Raw genomic sequence first — 15,894 nt, forward strand, 5'->3', positions numbered from 1 at the left:
TGGAATGGCATTGGCACACATACCTTTCCTGTGGGACAGAGGTAGGTGTAACAGCAGGATCAGCCTACAAAATGTAGTCAGTAATGCTGGGAAAACCGTGGTTTACTTTTCCTTTGGGAAGTCTTGCCCTTTTGGGAAGTCATTTGGAAGCACCTTACAACCTTCCATTAATGATTCTGGTGCATTTATGTTGCTGTGCTGAGGAGGGATGTTATAAAATTTCACTGCACTCATGGGAAGAAATATCCTCCACCTGAGACCTCTCTTTTATAACCTCTTTATGGACAAGCATGTATCAGTTCTTAGCTGTGCTTTGTACAGCCCAGCCTGGCTGAAGTATCTATTCATCTGCCTATCAAAGTCATGACATCCCCAGATCACAGGCAAGTTGGAGAACTACTCTGAATGTATTTTTTTTCTGTCTGCCACAAATATTTCTTGCAGCTCCTTCTTAAATTTGAAAACAGTGCCTGTTGAGTGCAAACTTCCTTAAATTCTTAAACTGAAGAAATTTTTGCAAACAAGCTAATCAGCATCAAATCAGATTTTATTTATGTACTGAAGAGACATCTTCAGATTGTCCCATCCTTTTTTCTTCTAAAATACAGCTTCGATTTCACATTCATTTCACACTTAAGAAAGAATTTTTATATGTTTTTCTCACAGGGACAAAATTTGAGTTCTTACAAAAAAAAATAAAAAATCCAAAGAATCCCATATTTCACAGTTGGCCATATGGTGCTGATAACGAAGGAGTCATACAAGACCCAAAATTATTTCTAGGGGTCCACAGTACTAACCCAGACCACAAAATAGATGCTTCAGGAAATCAGAAATGCTACACTGCTACTAGTGGTACAGTGCAGCTGGTATATCAAAATATGAAGTAAGTATCTAACTATTGCTCCAGGTACCAGCTGTTTCATTAATGGGAACACCACTACTTAGTAGTATTACTTAAAATAAACTAATTTTATGAATATTTTTATTTTATGTGATATTGGTATTAAAATATCTTGTTAATCAAGCTAAGCCCAGTCTTACTAGGCTATTAAGTTAATGATTAGCAAAGAAATCTTGATGTATTTATGAATTTTAAAATATTCATTGGTGTTTCTTACTAAGTTTATGAATTTTAAAAGAATATTTGTAGTAAATTTGGTATTCAGTTGAATTCTTAGAGAACAACATTATCCTGATATGGCTGTAAGTGTGCTGGGACATAGATTATTCATGATTTTATAGCATGAAATTTCGTTGTGACAGGTGTTTAGCATCCCACAACACCAATTCATGTTTCCAGAAAATGTATCATTAAGATGAAAAATATGTACATTTAAGGCACACATATAGTAAATCAAAAGCTTGGTCTTGCTTAATTTTTTTTTCTGTCTGTGCTATACGATTTTTTCAAAGAAAATTTTGCAGCACTCAAAACAAGGCCAGCTGGATGCCAACAAGAGATGAATCTATTCTGAAAGCTTAAAAAGGCTCACTTCAGGTGAATGCTGTATTCTTCTCATTCTGCTAAGCCAGCCTCTCAAAATACTTAAAGGATGTGGCTCTAAGTTGGATCTCACAGCAGCTCAAGGATGGCTATTTCCCTGTGCAGATGTGGAAGGTCCGGGTGGGAAGGTTGGAAGCTCTGTGCACAAAGCCTTTTTTTCTTCTTATTGAGTCAAATAAGACTCTATTACTTAAAAACCTTATTCCTTTAATACAATCAGCTCTGTGGGGTGTATGGCTGCTGTAAATAGACCTGTACCCTACTGTGGATATGGGCTTTGGCAGTTACATGTTACTCCCACTAAATAAATAAAGTGCAGTTCTACAAAGTACATCCTTGCATGCCTTTCCATGGATGGCTTGCAGACTGTCAGTTTAGGGCTTCTACCTGCTATGTTCCTACAGTCAGTCCCACACTGTGATCATAGTTTGGTAGTTGGAGCTTGCTCCTGAATGAGATTGGGAAATACAACTTGCCTCAATACTAGAGTGAATTACTGTTCAATTACTGTAAGCACTACTTAAAAGAGAATATGCTTATAAGGTAGTTTTCACATTGAATCTATTCTGATTCAGTAAATCGATACTGTAGGAGACTAATCATCATCAGATATCCTTGAAGAAATGAGATTTTCTGACAAACAACTTTGCGCTGAAAATAAATATTTTATTATTCAATTTTTAATAGAATTTAAAATGCTAGCTTTCAAAAGATTTGGTAATTTTAATATCTAGAGTATTTTTCCCCGAAAATGTGGAAGCAACAGAAATAACTACTGATTTCTGGTTTACTCAGTTTTGACAAATTAATTAGTAAATAACTGCAATTACCTGTTCATTCTATACATACGTCTTTTAGGCATAATCAAAAATTAACATCACTAGGTTATATGTTTTCTTGAAGTGCCTTATTCACCATAGAGATTTTCTATTATTCAGTAAGTGAAATATTTACAGTCTCTTTGAAGAGGCACAAACACTTTCCACAGTCCTGGTTTCTACATTTGGGAAGTGTCATGTGATGATGAAATCTGTAAAAACTTAAAGGCAGACAACAAAAGAAAGATGATGTTTGGTGCTCAGAAGGTCTACAGCCAGTGAGTATATTATTATTTAATAGATAAGTCGATTCTTATGTTCGAAAAGGGCATGTGTCATTTATCACAGGAATATTTTTAGGAAAATTGCTAAAATTGGTTCCCTTTGTGAATATCACTTCCTTGATCATAATTAATAGCTGCTTCAAATGCAGGTGAATTTAGCTACCAATAGCTGCAATGTTTGTCAGTGAAAGGAGCCTGACTGCTGCAAACATTTATGAATGGATAAAAGCTCTGCCACATCACAAGCAACTCCCACACCACTGAAAGAATTTCACAGTAATTTCTGTCTAACAAAGGTTAGTGTTAAATTGCAAAAGCATTTCATGGATAAAGTTTATCCTACTCCTGAATCTTGAAACAATCACATATTACTATTTGAGGTATTTGAAATTCTGGAAAATGAAAAGGAGGGCTGGGAGGGATAGGGGGAGAGATGATGAATGATTTCCACACAAGAAAAAAAAAAACTTTTGTTGTTTCCATTTTGAGATCTTTAGTATGGTAAAACTTGAAGGCGAAAAGAAAATTTCCCTAAGTGCATGAACTTAAACAATAGAAAATGTTTACTCTCAGTCTGCAGGAGAGAACCCTGCCAATACTCTGCAGGGGAGTTCTCTGCTAGTGCTTGCAAGGCCTTAATTATTACTGGATAAAATTGGAGACAACAGGAGTTTTGCCATTGCCTTTCTAAAGTCCAAGATTTAGGCTTTATGGACACAGTTATATTTCCCTGGACCCTGGAGAGATTTTTTTCCCTGTTAACTGATTTTCCCAGGACTTCTAGAAGAATTATATACAAGATAGGAACAAATTAATATCTCGGTTCTTTCAATGAGCAGTTTTGTCAGAAAAATGGAATATAAACTCATCCAGAAACAATTTTTCTACTTCACTTCCTGCTTCTTCCAAGTTCTCTGTAGGAATAACCTTCCCACCCTCTTGTCTTTGGGGTAAAATGAGTCTATGCTCTTTTCTTCCTTCTCCACTCCCAATAGCAGCAGCAGACATGGTTGTTCTTCCATCTCGTCAGTATAAATCATAAATACAGCCACAAATATAGATAAAAGATATCTTACAGCAGACATACAGTAATTTTTGTTCCAAATTACAAAGCTTTCTAGGTTTTTTTTAAATCTATTGTATTGTACTCTCAATGAATTCTTAGGAATATTTGTCTTTATTCATTAAATACATGAGTAAATCTTGAAAATGATTGCTGTAGCTGGCATATAAATGTATGTAAACTCAACATGTTTTTCTTAAAATTGAATTGGGAAAATCCAGCAGAGACAATGATATTCAGATTTATAATTAAACTGCTCTGTTTGAGCAGAAATGATGTAACCTTTAGCTGTGAAAGATATTTTTCTTTTGCTTGTTAGTATGTGTCACACATAGGTGTGACATTTTTATTAAAAAGAAGGCATACCAATGTTCTTACACATTGTAGCTTAACGATATGTGAAATATTAATGTATCCATAACTTAGAATATATACAAGATTTCTGGGATTTGATTCACTTCTTTATAGCTCCACGTAAATGCTACTTGTTTTAAGTAATCCAAGCCAGAAGAAACGAGCTCTGTCTGATGCTTTACCTCTGTCTTAAGAACCTACTTTTCTCCCATGCAAATGTTGATTAGTCAAAAAACCCCACTAAAATAGAATGTTTACATATTTTTGCAAAAACTCAAGCCATAAAAAAAAAAAGCCCAAAAAACCTTTGTCACAAGCTAGCAAATAAGGCAAACTATGAAGCATGTCACTTATCTGTACTGCTTCAGCAAAATGAAAGAAATACATACATCACAACCCTTTCCTATGCTGCTTCTGGAACCTGAGGAAAATCAACACTGCTGTGTGATAATGCAGCCTTTAAAAGTATTGTTCTGAGGAAATCTTGCTGCCAGAACATTATTCAGGGGGTGTGCTTTCTTGGAATTGATGCACAGGGCACAGAAGAGCCCTTTCAGTTTCTTTGCTGTACTTTCTATTCCATGCATATTAAGCGTTATTTGTCCATGCTTGCTGGATTATTTTGCAATTTTTTGTGTGTCTTGTAATGTGAATGCTTGCCTGAATTTTTTTGGGCCAACATAAGACAAAGAGATTAAAAATTCAAAATATGTCATATTTCACTCATAAAGTTCTGTCCCTGTAAATGCCTTAAAATTATTCTCTAATATGTGTTAAATTTTTTTTCACCCTTATGATGGAACTCTTTTTTTCCCTGTTTATGAAAGAGAACTGGTCAAACAGTTTATGATAGTATGCCTTGTCACAGTGATAGACAGGCTGAGGTAAGATCTTTCTACTCTGTCATTCCCTACCTCTTCTAGTATATCATTATCAAACAAAAAGAGACACCTTAACTGACAGAGCTTTACAGCAAGTGTGATTTATGGAACAAGTTTTTTGTATTTAACTTAACATGAAATTTAAATACATGAGGAAGAGAGTTTTTAACATTCATTTGCTAGGTGGTAAATAAATAAAAATTTTTGAAAAAAATCCAAAGAAAAATGAATTAAGGGAAGGATAAAAATGAAGTAATCTTCATCTGCACCAGCAGAAGTTAGTAAACCTTTACTCTAAACCCTTCCAAGTTCCATCTAGAGTTAAAGGGCACATGGATATAAATCAGAAAATAGCAGAAGGTGTATAAGCTAAATAAGGTTCTAATCAGTATAAAATTAGGCATAAGCTCTTATAATCAGTTTATAATCTTTTAACTTTACAAATGCAATGGATTTAAACTGATTCTCATTCAACACATATTTCTAGGCGTGTGTTTGCTACAGCTTTAGTCTTTCTTTTTATGTTCTAACTTCAAGAACCTATCACTTTTTGTTTATGACAGAGGGCCTTTTTGAAGTACTTAAAAGTTGTGTATTTTTCAGTATTGTTGATATTATTATTTCCATTATTATCTTGGGCACAGAAAAAATTCAAAAATTCAGCTTATTTAGACTAATGGGCAAGGCAATGAGAGTCTGTATAATAATGTGTCCTTCCGTGCCTCTGCGTATGATAAAATTCCTGAAGTAGAGTAAACCTAGTTTAGGAAGCCTAATTAGACTTATAGGAATGATACTGAGCCCTTGGCTTTACTGAGAAGCTATCTCTGGACATTTTGCACAGCTGATTCAAGAAGGCAGTCAGGCTTGGGATTCACTCTGTGTGGTCACACGCACCATTTATGTGACTGTGGAGGTCAGCTAACTCCTAACTACAGTTTTCTGTGTTAGGGATTGATGAAGAGTAGGAGATAACTACTTTGTGACTACTTTGCCTTTAGATATTTATGACTGCATAGCTGGAGATGTATTTCTTCTCCTAGCTGCAGCTGTGATATGGAAATATATGCTGCCTCACAACTACCATCCCTCATACAGGTTGCTCCCTCCTCAAAAGAGCAACTCCAGCAGGAAATTTGAGTTTTCCATAATTAATTTGAAAAAACCAGGCTTACAAAAGTCAGCTATTCAATTCCTCTGACTAGATGGGACAGTCTGATATAAAGAATTTTTGCAGAATTCAATTAGCTCCAGATGTTTAGGGTGGAGAAGTGAGTACCACCAAGAAAAGTGGTGGGAAGCTGCTCAGAGTCAAGATCTCTTCCAGCAGCATGGCAGTTGTCAACAGGCAGCTGTCTTTTTGTCTGTCCCTTCAGAAACTGAATGGCACACCCCACACTTTCTTCCCTATCACACAAGATATTCCTACTAGCATGAGTAGGGCTACTCCTGTGAGAGAAAAATCGCATGCAACTGACTGGCTATAGCTATAGCTTCCATCACAAATTAAATTTCAAATAAAAACCAAATCCATAATGTCATAACTGTTAGGTGAGATGAGGAATAAAGCATGTGTCCTCTGATGATAATGGTATTCATTATGTGTAAAAAAGTCCAAGTAACTAACTAGGATTTTATACCTTGCAGCTTAAAAGGTCTATTGACTATAATTCTACAGAAACTGGATCACATTCACACACCCTAGAAAGAAAACAAATTTTGTAATTTCAGCAGCATAAACAACTTATTCTAAACTGAAAATTTCTAACCTTGCCAACAGCTTCATTTCAGTGACACTGCAGTATAGAGTTTCTGCTTATTCTCAACTTTCTGAACAGTGGTTATCTGGTGATCTGCAGAGAGACTATCCTAATAAACATAAGTAGACAGTCATTAGAAATTATAAACTCTCCTTTAATCGGTGTCTTAGAAATTTTGTGTTAGATTTTAAAAAAATTCACATAAAGATTTCTTAAGTCTCTAGTGTCTATTTTTATTGCATTTATTCATACAGCATAATTAATATTTTCATGCACTAATGTTTTATATGTGTTGTAGAAGAGATACAGCAGGCAACACAGTGCAACATAATATATTGCTGTCAGTATGTATTATCTAGAGACATGAAGCTCTTTTTGATATTCTGATAGTGATTCCTCTTTCAAAAAAGAAATACTGCAATCACCACCTAAAAAGATCACCACCCCTTCATACTTACAATTTAATTGATTACAGCAATGCTATTGAACATTTTGCTGATCTTTCACAATTAAATAGCAAGAGTTAGAATTCGATTGTCATGCTGTTTTTTCTTCATTTAGTTTTTGAAGTCAGTGAATAAGTGTTGTCTTGAAGAGGAATACAAATATCTCCTGCTTAAGGCTGGGATGATTTTTTCCCCAGAGCCCTGTTTGTGGCAAATTGCCTTCCCTCATTTCTGAGTTTTGGACATCAATATTATCCTCTGATTTAACCCCAGGGACTCCAGCCAGGCATGGGTACAGAGGGAGTAGCAGTGCTTTCACAGGTGTAGATCAAACCAGGCCTTCTGGTGCCAACTCAAATGCATCCATTAGTAACAGGAGATGTCTTCCTTCAACCCAGAAGGTTATTTACCACCAATTTTGGGTGCACAGTAGTGGAAAGAAATTCTGCATCTATGTGTGAGGATACATGGCACAACTTCACTTTTCTCCATGGGATACATTAAGGGTTTTGGATTGTGAGGGTTCAACTTTAAATCCCCTCCTCAGTTCCTGTAAAATACTTTGAAAAATTCTAAAATTAGAAAAATTAATAATGTGGCAGAATCTTTTACACCGAGCTGTCATCAGAAGCTGTACACTACAATGTAGCTTATAATCCTTCGGAAGGATATATGAAATTGAGCTGGATAAAAAAAAAATTGGAAGTTTATAAATTTCCTCAAATTTTGACTCCTGTTGCTGTCTAAGGGCCAATAGTGGAATTTGTTGTTGGAACCTGTGATTTTGCTGTTACTTGACAATGACTATACCCAGAGACCTCAACAGATTGAAGTTCATATCAGCTGTCACCATTCTGCAGAACATTTCTCTAAAATGGCATTCAACATAGCTGAACTGAAACCTATCAACATGTGTACACAGAGCACATTATAACATGGAGTTATATGAGATCAGTAAGAATAACTTAATTTTAAAGCTTATTTTTATGTTGATTCCTGCATTAAAGTTGAAGAGGGCAGAGCAAAACACTCTGTTTCTGTATGCATCAGCTCCAGTTGAAATGGTGATGCAGAAATAATCATCAGAAATCTATGCATCTTGTAACTTATGTGTGTAATTACTAGCATAATCAAATTATATTAGGACATTGTTGAGAAATTTTTATTCTTTTAGTGTTTTACTAGAGCATAGCATTTTTCATTGACCAATATTTTTATATATATAGCATTCCATCAAAGGAGTATTATGAGTTTTTTCACTGTGACTATAGAAGTGTCAACTCTTGGAAGCAGATATTTTGCTAAACATAAAAAAAGAAGACAAAGAAATATAACACGAAGAAAATTAATCATGATGATTAGATGTACAGCTTACTAATTCAAATAATATTTTTAAATTTTTTGCATATATGTGTACACACACACACATACATGTCCTTTAATTGACATTTTAAATTATTTAATTATATTATTATTAGTTATTGTTTGAAATTCTCATAGTGCTCAGAAAGCCAGCTCACAGATAGAAGTCTCTTATAAAAGGTTTCTACAAAGCTAGTAAAAAACACACCTCTTCCTAGTACAAATAATTTTCAGCTTTGAAAATTGCTCTTTTCCAAATGACCTTTAAAAAAACCCATTCTCTTCTCCTTTTGTTCACCTTTCTTTTACCTCATCATTTTGCAGTTGGACTCAGCTATCTTAAAGGTCTTTTTTATCCTCAAGGATTCTCTGATTCTGTGATTTTAGTTGCTCCTTGTTTCCATATACCTATTGTCATTCATCTGACCCATTTGCAGTAGTGTCTTAACCCCTCTCAGCACAAGCTTTAGTCTGCATGACTAATTCATGTTAACTTATTATTTAAAAGATGCCCTAGGTAATCCAAACTTTTAGGATCAGGAAACATTTGCTCTGATTGTGTTGTGAGCAGATTTGACCTCGTCCCTAAATGTCCTCTGCTCTGGTGTGTGTGTACGTGTGTGTATGGAGTGGGAAAGAAGGAAAAGCTATTTTATTGGATTTGATTAGCAACAAAACACTGTTTTGTTTTGAGGTTTTTTTTTTTCTTTTTAGTTTCTCCATGTTCTGAATTAAAGTCTCTGGCACCCCCCTACCCCTTTGAATCTTAGGAAAATTTTCAAGATTTATGTATTTTTAGATGGGAGGGATAAGTACATTTGTGTGAAAGCAGTACATTAGATTCTAATTATCAGTTTTTAAAAGAAGCTTTGCAATCTGTGTAGACCATAGAGCTCTTGCCAAGAGAAAATATGTGGAGAATAATTATATTTTAAAAGGGCAGCCTTCCAAATAGAAAGTCTCCAGACTCATTTACACCCTCCTCTCTTGTAGTGGGTATCCTTGTTCCAACAGACACCTCTTCAGTAGAGATCTGCCAAAATGGGTCTGCTTGGGTCTATGTTAACTGCACAAAAATGGCCTTTTTTCCTTTCCTCAGTTCAGGCCATCATTCTATATTTTCAGTTTTAGGTATTATTGGAGCTGAATGGAAGTTCTGGTTTCTCAAATAGTTTTCTTTGCACATCTTACCCAAGACACTACAGGATCTGGTGGCTACAGAATGAATGATGATACCTGGGAGTGGATGCAGGAAGAGAATATAATGGAGCAAGTCCTAAAATATATTGCATAAATAAAAATGATGTAAAGATACAGATGTGGGATGTATAATAATCACTGTTGTGCAGGCAAGGAATGGTTAATAGCCTGGAACATTTACAATTTTTCAATATAGCATTTAAACTGGTTTACTAGTAACAAATAAATAGGACAGTGATTTTTTTTTCCAGCCTGTAAAATTGGCAGTGGAATAAGATGTAGAATCTCAGAATGTATCATAGAATAAATATATCACTTTAGGGGTTTTAAACATTCCTGGACATTTGGGAAATGCGGAAAGGGAAGTTGTCAACTCATACAACAACTTTTCAATGTCTGCATTGCTCTGAAATTAAGATCACAGCAATGCTGGCAGATGTCATAGCCCTTGTTCTGGCATGATTTGTGAGGATATAGTGATAGCTTCATTCTAAAGTAGACTATTTTGCAAATTTTTAAGCACCTTTTGCTTCCAATTTCTTTACTTAAGTATGTGAATTTAGATAATTAACTTTCAAAATTATTGTATTAATAGAAGTTATAGAAGTATTTAAGGAAAGAGAAGGTGAATAGTTGAGCATCAGATGAATAGGATACTGAAGAGAAAATCAGCACCACAGGACACTGAGGAACAAATACATCTGATCCATACTCCTGCAATGCTCAATTTACTTAGGAGTGTAGCCCCATTCTTGAAGTACATTACCTTATGCATTTACTGGTCTTTTATGTGGTTTGAAATTATTTGTGCAGGTGTATGAATTCTTGAAGTGACACAGAGCTGATAACATTGAGTTATTGAAGCAGTAAGATCTTAATTTATTGTTAAAATAGAAACAATCATACTTCTCGCTAGAAACTGTCAGAAGAATTGAATAAATAATTTCTCCCAGATGTGCTAGTAGAGAGTTGTTATCAACTTTTCATCCTCTTTGAAGCAAACTAGCATTCAGCTTATTACAGGCTGAAGCAGATTGCTAGATCACATGGATTTGTAGACTGATTCAGTCTGGCATCTGGTACTGGATATGATTCAAAACGCTGCCATAATTTCTGCATAGATTTATGCAATGTATCTTACAATAGTCTCCATCTTATTATTCATGATTTTTTTAAAATCAGTAATTTCCTTTGCCATATGTGTTATTGTTTGTACACATTAGCAAGAATTATCGAATGATATGTCTTTTTCTGCCGTCATGGAAAAACATTCATGAATTTCTGCACTAACAGAATTTTGCTGCACGAAATTATTAGTTTTACACTTGGTGTAGATTTGCCCAAAGATCTGACACTAAACTGTGTGTAGAATACAAGTGTAGATTTCAACAAAGATAAAAATGAATCCCTCATATTTCCAAGCCTCTGCTGCATTTTTAATATTCAAGATTTATAGAGAAAGCATAAAATTAAGACAACCATGTGAATACAATCATTTGTACAACCTTGTTGCAGTAAATTCAGGTGATTCTGGAATGTAAACACCTTGTAGGGGGGGGAAGTAGGTAATATCTGAGCACTTGTTCTTTGCCCTGTAATTTTATTGAAATAATGGAAGACCAAGAATTAGAAAATAAGTGCAACCAAGAAGGTGAAATGGGATCGAAACCCAAAATTGCTGTGGACACAGTGTCAGAAAAACTAGTCTCTCACAAATCTTCTGTTTTTCAGCACAAAAAATAAATGTCTTTTCTTCCAGTGCAATACGGCTTGTAGCACATAAATCAAGACACAGTAGCAAGCCCTTGTTCTTTAGCCTAAACTGCTGTCTGGAAAATTTCAGGCATTGAAAGTCAGGATTATTTCTTAGTGTTGTGTAAGTACAGCTAATGCTAGCTTCTTGCTCTTCATCTTTGCATCTGAATATAAGTTTTGCATTCCCTTTATTGTTGGAGAATTTAGTTAATTTTAAATTAATCAATCAGCTATTCCCCTGCAGTAATTTGACACTGTGCAATGTTGAATTGACCCACAAATTGCATAGCTTGGTGTGGGTTACTTACAAGCATGCATTTGCACAATGCCCTGCAGTGTCATCTAGGAAACTTATGTCAAAATCAGCACATTTGGTGAACAAATACAACGTGACACATCCCAGCTAACGCAGAGCATTGCAGCTCTGCTGAAATAGGTGGAATGGTTCCTAGGTTGTAGTAGCTGAGTGGTCCTTGTGAAGCCCAGTGAATACATCTGCAACCGTAGAATTGCTCTTCCTACCAGTTACAAACCTTTTTTTCTCCAATACACTTTGGAAAAAAATGCCTGTGTTTAATCTAGACTTTGTATTTCAGTCTTCCTTTGTTTTGGGAGCCCTTGCTTTTCCTGTTTTTTCTCCAGCTAGGAGAAGCAACTATAATTGATTCTCTCTAGTATAATCCAAGGGCTCAGATAAGACATGCAATACAGCCTGATTTGTTACTAGCTGAACACAAAACCTACAGCTGGCAATCAGAAACACACCCAACCATCTCAGCTTTAGTGCCAAATCCAATGACAGGAGATGGGAGTAATCTTGTCATGCTTCCCTGTTTACAAATTCCTGTCTCATAATTGCATTATTTTGCTCTGTGATATGATGACTTCCAGGAGTATGCATCAAGGTAGTCTTCACAACGAAGCCCCAAAAAAATTATTTAATATAGGGATACTACTAAAGCAGTTTTCTGGTTCCCTCTAAAAATTCTAACTTTTTTTTTTTTCTTCAACCTTTCTCATCATCATTTTGATTCTTTTTTTCTATTGATGTGTGTCTGTAAGCCTCTAAATGATAATGGAAGGAAAATACCAAGTTTTTACTAAGCAGAGTGTAATGAAACAGCAGGAAGTTTTGAGCCATTTAATTTAAAATAAGGAGGAAGAAAATTGACATTAATTATCTCAGACTACATTATCTTTTCATTTTGCAAGCAAGGAAATATTTAATACCTTGGAAGCAAAATACTCTAGTTTGGACTGGAGAGACAATTTAAAATCACATGTGGGGGGCAGCTAGATAGATGAAAGATCAGAAATTAATATATTCACTGAGCAAGAGTGATGAGATGAAAAACTAGACAAAGAGGAGACTAAGCCTGTGTTCGCTCTGTGCCACAAACCACGACCTCTTCCACAGTCACAAGGACCTATTTTCAATTTCAAGTCAATAGCTATAAATGTTAGTAATTGCCTTTAACTCCTTTCTGTAGCTTAGCTTCTTGCCCCATTACCAGAAACCATTTAGTTTCTCAGTAATTCATTTTCTACATAATCTCCTTTCATATCCCATGTTTTCTCTATTGTGTTTCACCTTGGGCAGTACATCATGTAAATAAAGTCTATATCCATAATCCCTTTACAATTCAGCTTAAGAGAATTCACTCTTGAAAACTCCATTCTAACCAGTGGCCATTACAGAAGATGTTTTTAGTCCTCATTAGATGGGAAAAGTCTACGAATATTTTAAAAGCTATTTCAGCATCAGTGATATAACCTTGTGTATCTTTTCAAAGCTTTTAGATGTATTTAAAGGATGGGTGTGGAGCAGGTAAAGGATCTTAGAAAGAAGTTCATCATACTGTAGTTGGATTTAAAAGAACCCTGTATTTAAAATAATGTTTAAGGCCACTTTATTGTTGAATAGACACTGATTAAAGGGACAAAACATCCCAAAAGTTAAATTCAAGTTTTTTATTTTATTTTTAAATTATACCTTGAGATTCATCAGAATAGTAGCAGGAAAAAAAATGTGTATATTAGTATTTAAGGCAGAAAATATTGAGTTCTGTACTCTTTCAAAATGAGCAAGAAACTCCTATATTCACTTTCTGCTGTCTGATTATCTCAGAAAAGACAAAAGTAAGGGATCAAGTATTTGTGTAAAAGGCAATATTTTTAGTTCTGTTTAGCATTTGCTGTAATCATGAGGTGTATATTTTCTTTTTTTTAACCAAGTTTGACTTTGCGTTTCAGATGCCATCAAGCTCTTGCTCTTGAAATAATTAGATATTTCCCTTTTTCTTCTCTGAAAATCAAATGCCTATGAAACCTTTTGACACTCTCATGTCATCTCACATTTGTTTGATGTAGCTATTGGTGATTTTACATACTTGGTCTTAAATTTCAGTTTATAACAAATGTGAAGCCCTGCTTCATTGCAGTTTTAGTTACTGAACTGCAGCAAGTCTGTGCTGTACTAGATAGGAGTAAAAGTCTTGCATAACATGCTACCCACAAGTTTTCCATGCAATTAGAGGCAGTTAAAGACTTAAGAAATTGGTTCCTCCAAAGTCTTTTATTACATTAAAAAAAAAGAATTGCTGTGTAGCCTAGGAATAGCCATTAATTTTTTTGTCCTCTATTTTGCTCTTTTTCTTCTCCAGCTTCATTCTGACTTGGACAAGGGAGTGGGCAGTGTTAAATATACCCTTTCAGGAGATGGTGCTGGCACAGTTTTTACCATTGATGAGACCACGGGAGACATTCATGCCATAAGGAGCCTAGATCGAGAAGAAAAACCTTTCTACACACTCCGGGCTCAGGCTGTGGATGTTGACACCAAGAAACCACTAGAGCCTGAATCAGAGTTCATCATCAAAGTGCAGGACATTAATGATAATGAGCCAAAGTTTCTGGATGGGCCTTACGTTGCCAGTGTCCCAGAAATGTCTCCAGTGGGTGAGTAAGAAGCTGCAAATTCTTGATAACTAATTGTGTATTACTTAATTGCCTCAGTGTACTTTTCTTGCTGAGAGAGGGATGAAATGAAAAAAAAAAAAACCACTTCTAAAACTTATTATTAGAAATGTTTCTAATATTCTGTGCCTAGATGTACACAGATTACAGGTTTTTTTAGCTTTGTTTGCTTATTTAGAAACTTATTCCTCTGCAATATGAGTACCTGTGATGTTAAGTTTCTGAGGGTAGGATGAGTTAAAAAACAAAAGACAATCAAGGAAGGTATGCTAAAGTCCAGGGGGTCTCTAACCCCACACCTGTTATGTCACATGATGTGGTGCATTCCCCTCCCTTCCTAGTTTACTTTTGCTGTTTGCTGGAAAAAATTAGATTGCCTGTTTGTTGCAAAGCATCTTGTAATTTAAATGGTTTTGTCTTTGTGGCTCCTAAACTCCTACAGCACTAGCATGATCTCCAAATTATTCATTAGGGGGCAATTCTTTATTCAAGTCTTGTTATACTCTGCATGCTCACAGTAAGTATTTCCCTTGCCTTGGTCACAATGCAAGAATGAGAGTCTGCAAGAGTAGCTCAAGTTGTCAAAAGCCTAATGTCCAAAAAAATCTTTAGTGCATCAGACTCCTAAGTTTAAAAAAACAAACAAACAGAAAAAAAAACAAACCGAGATTGCCTGGGAACATGGAAAGTTTTCAAAAACCTACTGTACAGAGGACAGAGTGATTTTCTTTTCAGAGAAAGGTGGACTGAAGTAATGATACTGAAGTACTGGAATAGGTTTTTGCTTGAAGAATTCTCACAACATGATAGATATTTGCCAGGAATAACATAAAGAGCATGGATCCTGCTTTGGGGTAGGAGCATAGGCTAAATGGGCCCTTTTGGTCTCTTCCTGATGGCTGATTCTCCAGTGGTCCTGAGCAGTGTGTTTGTAACACAAGCACAGTGCTTGTGTCCTGCTGCCAGATGGCATTTTGGGTTTCCCTGCAGGCACAAGAAATTAATTTGTTCTGGGCTGGGAGTAATTTAACTTCCCAATGCTAGTTCCAGCTTCTTGCCCTTCTCTCTCCTAAACTGCATTTTCCCAGTACTTCACAAGCCAGAACCAGCCATTTAATACTCCTGGTAATTGTTAACGCTTTTGGAAGTTTTCTGACTTTGAAGTGGCAGAGGGATACTGTTCCCCTTCAGCTATGCACCTCAGATGTTGATACTTTTAAAGTCAATCTGGGAGGCGACTAGCTGTCTACACAAGCATTGTGTACTACACAGAATTAATGAGGTATTATTTTAAATTTTGTGGTAAGGAGCAGTAGAATGCTATAGAATATGATAAAATGTGATGGGAGTAGACATGCAGAGATGATCATGTTAATCTTACAGAAGTGTTGAGAAGCATTTACTATAGTCACCTACAGGACTCTGTCTGTAGATTCACAATATAGTACACTATTGTTTCCCCTAATGAGATGCATAATAATATTACTT

The 15,894-nt window shown here is 35.5% G+C and overlaps 1 protein-coding gene across 8 annotated transcripts in view; it reads left to right on the plus strand.

The window, feature by feature from the left end:
• The window catches only part of CDH12 (cadherin 12), a 619,586-nt gene that overhangs the window by 481,552 nt on the left and 122,140 nt on the right, over positions 1-15,894 (plus strand). For all 8 annotated transcript variants that reach the window (XM_064705457.1, XM_064705456.1, XM_064705459.1 and 5 more), the window contains one exon: positions 14,094-14,388. In XM_064705457.1, coding sequence (XP_064561527.1) covers positions 14,094-14,388 — 295 coding nt within the window. The remainder of the gene's footprint in view (positions 1-14,093; positions 14,389-15,894) is intronic.

The sequence above is a fragment of the Zonotrichia leucophrys genome, chromosome 2 (genome assembly GCF_028769735.1).
Source record: "Zonotrichia leucophrys gambelii isolate GWCS_2022_RI chromosome 2, RI_Zleu_2.0, whole genome shotgun sequence".
Classification (NCBI taxonomy): Eukaryota; Metazoa; Chordata; class Aves; order Passeriformes; family Passerellidae; genus Zonotrichia; species Zonotrichia leucophrys.